At 40.8% G+C, this 12,287-nt stretch overlaps 1 protein-coding gene across 1 annotated transcript in view; it reads left to right on the plus strand.

Annotated features, from left to right (window-relative positions):
- The window catches only part of SHTN1 (shootin 1), a 541,662-nt gene that overhangs the window by 322,739 nt on the left and 206,636 nt on the right, over positions 1 to 12,287 (plus strand). The window contains exon 11 of the mRNA XM_069239264.1: positions 5,812 to 5,914. Within this exon, the coding sequence (XP_069095365.1) occupies positions 5,812 to 5,914 (103 nt within the window). The remainder of the gene's footprint in view (positions 1 to 5,811; positions 5,915 to 12,287) is intronic.

Raw genomic sequence — 12,287 nt, forward strand, 5'->3', positions numbered from 1 at the left:
CGAAAGTTCACCTGCTATATGTAATTAAGACAATAACTCCTCATCAACAAATCTCTTATTAGGCCATCTTGTTGTCTTGTATTCTAACACCTTCTGCATTACTTCATCTTCATCATATGCTTCGCTCCACTGCCTTTCCATAATGCACCTTCCTGAAACTTCACAAATAGAGACAGCTTTTTTAAGTCATTATCTTGTACCTGAATATTATCATTCTCGCCATCTGGAAGTCTCAATAAGAACTTCGCCAGGACATTTCCCGCCCCTGAACATATTCTGTCTTGAAATGAAACTCTTGTAGTTTATATTGCCATCCTAGATGTTGCTCTTTACAACCCTTTGTAGCAAGCACGTCTACCAAAGGACGATGATCATTTCTTTTTTTAAATTATTAAGATCTGTGTAGCATTTCCGCATGTTCCTCTTTTTTTGCCAAATACTAGTATATCATCTTGAAAATACATAATGTTTTTCTCATTATTAAATAATCTATGCATACCCGTCTGGGATACTGTGGTGCAGATATTAATCCAGATGACATTCTCCTACATCTATATGCCCCCTCAGGTGTTATAAAGGATGTTTAGTGTTTGCTGTCTGCCTGCAAACAGTTTGATAGTAGGCACTATACACGTCTAAGGTGGAAAACACTGTTAAACCACCCAATTGAGAGAACATTTCTCCAATATTGGGTAACGGTTGGCGATCTACCAACACATATTTTTTGAGATCGCCCATGTCCACACATAATCTGATACTCCCACCGGATTTATGCACCGCCACCCCAGGTGACAACCACTCTGGTGATTCTATTTCTTCAATAATGTCTTGCTTGCACAGATTTTCTAAGCCCTCCTTCGGTGAATTTCTCCATGATAACAAAATGTTTCTGACTTTATGAACTTTCACTGTGGCAACCACTTTTTAAATGATCTGGTTCACAAAGGTCTTTAATAAGGCTAGTTCTAGAGTAAAAACTTTAGGAAACAAATTCTCCTATTCTTGAGCCTTATCCTCATTAATGTCTGAAAGCCAATCATTGTAACTCAGAACCTGATCAGGATGATTTAGGTCAAGAGTTATCATACGATCTCTCAGTTATGGCCAATTTAATAAGCAAGATCCATCCTTGGCTACATATTATTTGGTCTCAGTAGATTTACCTTTGTAACTAATAGTTGAGATAAAATGACCAATCACATCTATGGGCTTATTTCCATAGCCCTCTTACCTGATGTCTGATGGTAACAAATCAACCTCTGGCGAAATAAATGCAGTAAATCATCACCAATCAAAGTGTGTTTTGCCCTTTGAGTCCAACATCATTCTAATCTCTTTAGCTTCTTTCATTGTCCCATTTTTGTCACAAAAAATGTCCTCTTCCTGCACATCATCTGTATTAAGCGTGCCTTCCTTGATGTAACTTGGTTTGTTTTGCCTGACTGCGTGATTGCCCTTAACATTTATAGTTTTTTGTTGCTTTTGCATATCCTTGCAGAATGTCCTTTATTTTTTACAGAATCTGCAAAATTGACCAATTGCTGGACATGACTTGTCATTAGCTACATGCCGAAATAACCCGGATTTAAAACAAACAACTTCTTCATTCTCCATGGATTTCCTGCGGAAATATATTTCAATTTCAGGACTTTTTTTTTTTTTTTTTCCAACGCCATCCCATTTTACCAAATGCACTTAATCAGTTCTCTTTTTAGCTAATTCTCTGATACCTAACTTCATTTCCTCAAATTGATGTATTATATTTACATCGTTTTCTAAAGCCAAATCTTGAACCAATAAAATTTTTTCCTGAAGTTTAATATGTGATGTTTTGTGTGCCATCTACCCACGTATCATTTGATCCCAAAAAGTCTAATAGTTACATTCACTGGCTAACATTCGCAGATCACTGACAAATGCATCAGTTGATTCATTCGGTAGTTGACCTCTTTCCCAAAAATGTATGCCTAGCAACCATTTAATTTTTCTTTTTTTATATAGTTTCTATCCAGTTGTTTTTAGCTGTTCCATACGTATCTTCTTCTTCATCATTCTCTTCCTCTAAAGTTAATGGTGGTAAATGATGTCAAATCCGTCTCCCTGCTGGACCCAATCGTGTTTCAAAACTGCAAACTTTCATTTATCCGTGTACACATCCCCACCAATGGCCTCCAAGCATGCCTCCAAGCCATCTTTCCATAGTGCATATTCCAAAATAGGATCACCTACCAAGATTAGAGAAGAAAGGCACAGGTACCTTCAATATTAAATGTGACTGCACCAAAGTTCAATTTGATAACTTAAATAGTAGGTGTGCAAATCAACGAAATGATAATAAACTGATGTATTGTGAAATTAGATCTGCACTAAATACAAATAACTGGCATGCGAATCACCATATATCTCAAAACCCAATTAGTTCACATAAATGAGAGGTGTGCGAATCACCAAAATGTTAATAACTAATGTGTTGTGAAATTAGATCCACACTAAATATAAGTAAGTGGTGTGCGAATTACTGTACATCTTAAAAACAACAACCAAATAGTTGGCTCAGTGGCTGGGAGGGGTTTGGGTGTTTGCTTATGATTTGAAATCCATGATAGTGTCATTTGTGCGAACAGTGGTTGTTTTTGTAATGTCAATAAAAGAAGTAATAAAAAACCAACAACCAAATAACAAATTGGCTTCTGCACAGAACAGAAATAAATGTTATTGTCCTGTAGTATCACCCATAGTAACAGCAAGGAAATTGACACCAAGCTGGCTCACATGCCAAATCATGTAGTACCTTTACACAACTGCAGGCTTCCTTCAAGCACTGGTCATTCTCGCTTTGCCTTCTCACTGCCTCATGCGCCAAGTCATGTGAGGCGGAACTGTAGTCTTCCTACATGCGATGGCTCATGCTCTGTTCTTGTGCTTCCAAACCTGCATCGCTTCTCACCTTGCCCAGAAGTAAATACACTCACCTCAGTTCTTCAAAGTTTGGAAAACAAAACCTTACTGACGTGTGGGGTTGAGACATCTGTCAAATGAAGGTCGTATCCAAATTTGTCTTCTCTCCGAGTAGCAGTTCATGATCTGTGGTGCTCCACCTCAAGACACCACCAGAGGGCTCTAGGCTTTCTTCCCTACTGCCTTTTATTCTGCCCACTCGTCACCAGTATGGTAACTATACTTCAAACAATCACAGAAGCCAATATAGTTGATTTAAGGTAAGTAAATTTATGACCTTAACATCGAGCTCCAAACAGGAGGTGAAACCTGTGTCAACTAACAAACCCTGGAATCTCATCCCTGTCAATTCTACCCTCAAGATGTCACAGGATTGATTTTGGGTGTTAGTGATTCAAACAAGTTAGATGGAGTGTTTGATGGAGCGCATCACTTTGTTATATTGGTTTGGATGGCAAGTGGCAAAGAGAAGAGTTAGATTTGGGAGCAGAGACGACTAAGCTATGGTGTTGCTAAAGAGATGAAAATTGAGGATAAGTTCCTTCCTAAGCATTATGTAAGAATATAAGATTTTGAAAGTATGTAGATTTGAGTGCTGACATGAAAAGAGAGTGTTCTACTTCATACTTGATAAGGTATCTTAGGGATCATGAGTTTCTTAATTTCTGGAGAAGAGTTTGGTCCATGGTTTATTGTCAGGGACTTTTTCTTAGGTAAAGTGCTAAAAGGAATTAAAGTAGAAGATGATTCAGCTGTAATACATTTTCTTCTGTTTTAAATTAATTTCATGTGTTTTATGGACAAGGTTTCTACTTGAGAGACTCAATGTCCTTGATGGAAAAGTTAAAGTTTAAATTTGTGGTGAGCTCTTGTTTCAAAATGAATTTCTCTATTTAAGTCAGCCCATATGCTGCATGTGTGAAATTTGGTGGCTAAATATTGTTTCCTCGCTTCAGCGTCTTATGTTTTTTTTAAGAAGAAGGGGAGTGGTGGATCTTACTTTTGCCTTTGAGAAACAAGATTGCTCCTGTGGGTGTAACTTATTGTGGACAAGAAACCATCATTGTTGCTTTTCTGACATGTTTTGTTGTTCCTGTAATAGTTAATGGAGGTGGTAAGCATGAGACAAATGACACTCAGAAGGAAGGTCCCTCTGCTTAGTGACTACTAGTCCAAAAAGACAGCTGCTGCTATTACTGTCCTTCTCAATGAATGTGCTACATTGGGGATGTAAATTGGAGATGTAATGGCATTGGCCCTTTAGCTTTTATTGGGGCACATCATTTATTTATGGGGTTGTGTTTTGGAATCAGAATGTCAAACAAATGACTCCTACAAATTAACTGAAGCTATTTAATTAATAGAACCTTTACATCTCTGTCATCAATTGATATCCTTGTAAAAAATGTTATAGCGGTTTGATGTGTTTTTCAGGCAATTTAACCTGTGCAGTGTCTTTTCCTTGTGACTCAATCTCACGATGGCCACAGGCATGTCGGTCTCATTCCTCTGCTCCCTGGAGACCAGACCACAAACTAAGTCGACAGGGCAGAGCTGAAGCTGTACCATAAACAAAGGATGCTCCTTGGGTGATTTGAGAGTCCTTCATTTCTCTGTGGTTTCACTGTATTGGGAAAAGTACTATTTCATCCCATGCACAAAAAGCTGAGCATCCAGGGCCATCCCTGCCCTAGAAAAATATTGCCTCCCAGTGTTGGTCTGGTGTCTTGAATCACCTTCAATTTTGTGCCAGTGGATGTGCCGGGGCCCACGACCCACTGTCTCCCCCTCCTTCACTCTTTATGTTGTACAAGGTATTTAATTTATTGTCTGGGTGACACTGCTCCTTTTTTATATTTCTCCATTATGGTTTGATTAATCAACTTATATTTCACCGCAATAGTATTTGTGTAGTTTTTCAAGTTTTATGACCAACATTTGAGGTTGCACAATACCTGCTCCACCAGCCCTTAAAAGCAAAATATTTCTACCTTTATCTGCCCCGCCTCCCATTTTTTCCTAAGCTTCAACCTCAATGGATGTCCCTTCCTGCAGTCAAGTTCTCTGGCTGCCCCTTTCCTGCCAAGTCAGCAGTTAGCCTATGGCGTGGGGGTAATCCGGCATTTCCAGTCCCGTGCGATTTCGGGCCTTGCTGTCTCATATGGATGGAAGACTTAGAACCTGCTGTAGATTGCAGTTGGTGTCTGGATGCTGCACTTAATTGCCAGAGCATAGGAAGATCGTGCTTGTCAATACCTACTGCTCAGTGATTTAGTAGACGCATATAGCCCTCACTGTCCATAATAGTATATGTGCTTTGAGCTCTCCTTCCACAATTTTCCCACTGGACGTTGTAGAAGGGGAAGGGTGCAAGAAACATTTACTTTGCCTCTACTACAGCTGTAGCCACCCTTGTGGGTCGCACTCATTACCACATTGGCCTGAAAAATAGAAGAAGCTTCTACAACCCATCACCCTTCGTACAGTCAGGGATTTCTTTGTTTTGGGTGGAGGATGCGCTTCTCACACCTTTCTCTATTAGTGGCTAGATTGTAATAATTGTTCCGTACTTAAACTATTTTCTCATCAATGTCATATAAAGGTACTCACGGTCTAAAAGCCTAATGCATTTACTGCCACAGTATGACATATCTAAAGTACTCTTTATCCATCTATAACAAGTTATTAAATATGCTACCCTTCTTCTGATCAGTGTACTAGGACATAATCCTGCTGTTTATTAATGTACTTTTTTTTCTAAATATGTGCATCATGTTTAGCTTGGAGGTTTTAACTGTGAATACTTCCACTGCCTTACTTGTGTCTCTTTACACCATTGCTCTATTTTGACAGTGGAAGAACTTCAAAAACGTATTCAAAAAGCAGAAAATCCTGTTGCTCCGCCACCACCACCACCACCACCCCCACCACCGCCTCCTCCACCCAATCCAATTTGGTAAGTTGAGCCATATGCAGGTTTTGAGAGACGATAATACTGTTGAATTAGCTAAGTGGGATGTACAGAAGGTGCAATACAAGAATAGTTCACAATTGTGCAAGTTTTTGGGTTTCAATAGAATTTGGTAATTCCGAAGGGGTCTTGTAGCCCCATTCTTTTTAACACCAGACATCAGAGTTTTCCAGAACTCTAGCCCTCTCTGCACTGGCTCCCAGTAGCAAAAAGCTAATTTTAGTAACATGTGGTTCTCAAGTCTGTTCGCAGCCAGACTTTTTCTCCTTGACATCTTGTTTCAAGTGGTACCTTTTGTGTCTTCATCTCTGAGCTTGGAAGCCCTTATAACTGTTCCATCCATCGCCTCTAGGGAGCTATTCTTACTCTTAGCCTCTGCTGCTACACTGTGGAAAGCTCTTCCTCTGCAAATCTAGTTGGAACTTAGCCTTGTAAAGTTCAGGTGAAGTGAAGTCATGGTTAAATCCATATTTGTTTAGGTAGAGCAACAGTACCTTTGCTCATTTAGTGCCAAGATCCTGCAAGCAAATGGTGCTCTTTATAAAACCACAGGGCATAACACATTTTGTTGTTCTGATCATGCCATCACAGTTTGTCAACCTGGGGTTTCTCCGGTGATTCTTGTGTTTCATGGTGTTGTACATCCCCAGGTAGATTCCCTTGTTCACCCTCCGCAATGGTGGGAAAGCCTACAATGCAAAGTTTTCCATCTCTCAAGGTATTTCTTAGGAACTTGAATTTCAGCCAGAAGAATGATGCCTACTTTGGTAAAATTGGAGACCGCAGAGTGAACTTGCTCAGTTTTACCAATAGTTAGCACTCATTGTCATTGCACACAAGAAAAGATAGCACAATGCTTTTTCAGCAATGGATCTTTTATAGACTGACGTGATATTTAAATATTCTTCCAAGCCAAGTAGGGAAACCTTCCCTAAAAAATATGGAACATGTTTTTTGTTTGTTTAGCAAAGCCCATCAAAGAAGCTGTTATCTACGTTTTATAGTGCTCACTTTTAACCATACATCCTTGACCTGCAGTGATCCCTTTCTCTAGCACCTCCCTTATTCAGGTATCAACAACATGTGCAAGTGTATGGAAGTCCTCCTAGAGCTCATCTCTTTTCTTCTACTTTTCTTGGACTAAGGGCCTGATTTAGAGTTTGGAGAAGGGGTTACCTTGTCACAAACGTGACTGAAATCTAGGCCGCCATATTACAAGTTCCATGGGCTATAATGGAATTGTAATGTGGCGGACGGCATATCCGTCACCTTTGTGACTGAGTAACATCCTCCACCAAACTCTACGTCAGGCCGAAAGTGTCTCTCTTGACTGCTGGGGATTCTCCAGTACATACTGTACTAGATATGCAAGGAAAGGGAAAAGTATTTTTTTAATTCTTATGCCGTGTGGTCTCTGAAGGCAACTAACACCTGAAGTATGCATGGTACCTGTATCTAGACCATTGTATTATGAAATGTGTGATCTGCAAGAACTTTTCTTCTAAATCGTGGGAGGAACGAGCAATGAATGTGATGTGCTTTGCATCTGAGCACAAATCTAAAAAGTGTTCATAAAGTTTATTTTTGATTCACATATTCTGTAAAAGTATAACTATTCCCTCTTTTATTAATACCAGATATTAAGCCCCACAAGAAAAGGAATACTAGAACTCAATGTAGGAGAGGCCCTCTGGCCAGAGAATTTGTCCCTGAAAATGATTGGCAACTCCTGATTTTTCTAGATCTGGGGGAGCGCATTCTTCCATTCTAGATGTGATCATATTGCTAATTAAATGACCCTCGATGTTAGCCTTGGCATCACGTACCATCAAACCATCATACAAGTCTAGAGCATCTCGACCTCACAAGTGCTGCGATTCTTGATGCCAGGATTGATGTCTGCACTTCCAGCCTCTATGCTGACGGCTTTGTCGAGATTGACTCCTGTATAGCATCAGCCAAATAGCAGTGTCTAACAGTCACACCAAGAGTAGAGAACAATACTGAAAAGTGCAAGAGAAATAATGAGGCTTGGCAGGGGAAGAAGGAAAAGCTTTACTTCTAGGAGTGAGTGAAACAGTGATAAAAGTCTCCTAGGAGAGGCTTTCTCCACAAGAGGAAAAGTTGTGCCTTCCACGGGACCCACGGATATCTGAGAAGTGCTTAATATTATTAAAGCAGTTTCTCAGGCAATGCAAGGGAGAACGTTTTGTTTTTTTGGAGTTCAAGCATAAACAAAGACATTCAATAATGGAGGCTGACCAAGGACTATCCATATACTCCACCCCCCTTCCAGGAGGGCTATGAGAATACCCTTTCCCACACATGGGTGGTGTGGGCCTGGTCTACGTGACGAGAATGTTTTCGCACGGTTTTTCGCATCTTTCTGCTCAGGGCTCATCACCATCCAAAGACACACCATCATACATAGCATTAATCAGCAGAGTGTCAAATAAGATCGGCATAACAGTGTAATGGTAGGCTAAAAATGTTTAGTGCGCTGCAACAGGAATAGGAAAAGGTGTTTCTGGACCATCTCTGTAAGAAGGCAAATATTGTCTCATTGTTTTAAATCCCCAAAAGAATGGGTACTAAATATAGGGACTGGACTCTGTCTCCACTTGCCGGCGAGGCTCACTAAATTGGATTCAGTGATGGTTTGAGCCACATGCTATTGCTGTTTGTACCCTGTACCCATAGAAAATGATATAATGTGGAACGCATGGGCAGGATAATAATTTAAAAAGCATCCTTCATCATGCATTGCAAAAAATGTTGCTGAAATGTTCACCTCATGTGGCAGGGAGCAGTGGGAGAACATGGAAACATTGCTCCCATTCCTGCCAGGTGGCAAGAAAGAGAAAGCTGAGAACATTCTGACCGGGGGCAGATTAGCATTCAAAGAGGCTAAAAAGTGTGGTAGATAAGGGGTTCTTTTAAGTATGTAATGACAGGTCCTCAGGCACCAGCTGTGACTGAAGTTCATTGGTTTCCAGCTGCAGATACTTGCCATTGTGCTGGACACATCTTCAGTGTCAAGAAACTCTTTGGCAAGGTGGTTGAAGAGGTGCTTCTGATCCATCAAGTCTGAAGCCAACACAGCAAAGGGTATAATAGCTCTGTCAAAAGACAACCACCTATCTTCTGTGGACGGAGCACCAGCCAACCACTACAAGCCTATTCGGACTTATGTTGTCCTACATCATGTTCGTACCAATGCGCAGCCATAAAATGTAGTCCTGCACGACAAGTTTCATCAGAAAAAGAGGTGAACAATTGTTGGCAGACAAGGTTCAGATGATGGCCATAACAAAGGCAGCCCTTAGATGTATCTGAATTTTGTCATTCCTTTTCATCCGAAACCTCCTGAGGTAATAGATGCCTCCTTTCAAGGTTGAAGGGTGCACCTGGGCGCACTAATGGCCAGAGGACTATGGTCTGAGCCTGAAAGGAAGCTGCACATCCATGTACTAAAGCTACAAGTGAGAATGTTGAAGGCACTACTCGCAGGAAGGATACTACTAATTATAACAGACAGTACAAGAAAGATGCTCATCAAACGGAAACAAGGTGATGCCCGCTCGCATTTGCAGTAAGAACAATGATTCCCTCGGATATCCAGAGAAGCAGCTGACATCTGGATGTGAGGCCCCAGGTGTAACAGCTCCATGATTTCACAAAATTGTTGCTGAGCATAAAAAATGATAGGGCGAATGCCCGTGCAGGTCAGACAGGACCTGAACAAGTAGAAGCTGGACCAGACGTTGGAAGATGACATGGTGTGCCTTTGTGGCTTCCTGAGGTTAGACCTTTTCATAACAAAGAGAAACAGCAAATACTTTGCCATCACCACCAGGTTTTATGAACCACGGTCACTGGCTGCACACGTCTGTAGTCTAGAAAGTTAGTCTTGATACTGATGGTCTCAAGCTTTTCTACATTGAGGGGTACCCATTTGCCTTTTGAACAAGAATGCAGCTGAGTTCTGCAATACAATCTTTTGACTATGCGCCTGCATCCCGAGACTTCGTCTTGTCTCATGACTGCAAGAAGTTGCTGCCCAACTCAAGGGCTGGATCTACAAACACTACCTATGAAGTAAAATGGAATAGAATCTGCACCTGGTACTCGGAGAAAGGATTGTATCCAACACTGAGCAAACCACATGAACTGTTACCACATAAACTAGATTTGGCAAATGTCTGACAGTAACATAGATCCATAACAGCGCATCTGGTTGTAATATCTCACTACAGGAAGAGCCCTCACTAAAGCACCCTATTTGTACAAGTTCTGATTAGGGAATTTCTGTAGGGCTTGTTGCAAGTATTTTCAGAAGACCATTTCTGAGTTGGGAAATCGGCCTTTCATTACAATTCATAGATCTCCTTGCTTGTGTTTTTCTAGTCATTTACGCCCAAGGTCGAGTGAAGAATACATATGCTAGATGTAAAGAACGCTCTCAGCTACCACATAGACAGTGCCAAGGGGCTCAGGTCAGGACACAACTGTATATGGTCTGTGGTCAGCCATCATAGTGGCAAGGCGTGGCCAAGGCCATAACACCCACGTGTTCTTGGACTGCATCAGTTTTGCCTTCTATAATGTGCAGAGAACGTTGCATAGAACAATGCTCACTAAACAAGGGAGAGGACCACCACAGTGCCACCATGGCCGGTATGTCTCTAGTGGGCATCTTCATGGCAGCCACCTGGAAATCATTGCAGATCTTCTGCATTACTGCTTCGATGCCGTTGGCAAGTGGTGACAAAAATATATGTTGCTGATGGTACACCTCTTCACCCACCTATTTGATATCTGCTGCTATGTCCTCAAGTAGCATTTTAATATCTAAAAGATCCAGTGCTAGAGATTAATAATTACTTGTAGTGGTGGATCTCCAGCATAGGTATCTACTATAAGTTCACATATGTCCCTCCTTGCCTTTTAGACTAGTTACTTCCATTTGTTATTGGTATTGCATGCTTTCATACGACTTGCTTAGACTCCTGGCAAGGCATTTTCTCCTTAGAGATGTGGTTGGAATTGAACTCAAGAAAGTGTGGCAACAAGTCCCTTTGCAAGACTTTGCTTATAGGCATAACATGTTCCCTGTATTTACTGGTGGAGTCCTATCTTGACATTGAGGATTATTCACATAAATTGCGAATATATATAATACACAAATGCCTGAGAAATGCATTCCAAGTACTTTTATCTGTATGTGTGTTTGTAGCCCTTTAAAACTTAACATGCACACAAAAGTGTACCTCCGTCCTTTAGCTAATATTAGCGAATTAGCGAGCATGAGTGGTTTCCCGCGATGATTAATCGTCCTCCTATCAACAGGATGGGTTTACATTGTCTGTGGCAGAATGGCCAGCTTTCCACAAGAGTCAGCTTCGAGTCGGAGTTAACTGAGATTCTTCGTGGACGTCACAGAACATTGCCGAGTTTAATAATAATTTGTTTTCTGTAGTTCTTCATACCACACTGTTTCTGATTGTAAGCCTTGTAATTAAGATGCGTTGCTATTCATGAAGCTCGAAGGCCTGAATTTGAACTCATGACTAGCAGACAGTCGTCAGCTGCGAGTGTCGACTGATAGGGCGGTCCTTCGATGTGGGCAGCACTTTTAAGGCAGATTAATGCCCAAGCATGCTCTAAATGTTATAAACATAGTGTAGATGAATAAATGTCAAATTGCCCCAAGAGTTTAAAGTTAGTGTGAGTAATATATCTGCAATATGTTTTTTTAATGTTAAATGTAAAATCAATCATAAATATTTATGTCACTTGACAAGGTTTGGGTCCACTGTTATCACAATATAGCAAATAGTGGGTGTACCAAAAGGATTGGAATCTAAATATTCTTTAATTAAGCAAGAGACAGACACGTGACGTTCTACTGGAAATGTAGATATTTTCTCAGTATTTGTGGGCACTAACTTACATGTTTGGGGTCGAACAAAGAACTGGAACAGAAGCTGTTGTTTTCAGTCAAAGGGTCGTGTCAAGGGGTGCTCTGCATATCACATTGGGTTATGAGCATGCAGGGCTGCACCCACATAACGTATAAACCAGATGTGAAGAATAATTACATGGATTAGGCCTGTGAAGAAACGTGATATATTGTGGTGACTGCTGTTTCGAATTCACCAACAACCAGTGAATAATGGGATGCATGAGCAAAAGAGGATAACGCATCTACTGCCAGGAAATGCTTTAGGTGCTGTTTCTCTAATACATATTAGTTATCCCTATTACCATTCTAGGGCCTTTCGGATGACCAGTAACACTTGCGCCATTGACTAGTGGCACACACCCTTAGGAATGTGCATCGTTCTCTGTTGGAGGT

The sequence above is a fragment of the Pleurodeles waltl genome, chromosome 6, assembly GCF_031143425.1.
Source record: "Pleurodeles waltl isolate 20211129_DDA chromosome 6, aPleWal1.hap1.20221129, whole genome shotgun sequence".
In the NCBI taxonomy this organism is placed as follows: Eukaryota; Metazoa; Chordata; class Amphibia; order Caudata; family Salamandridae; genus Pleurodeles; species Pleurodeles waltl.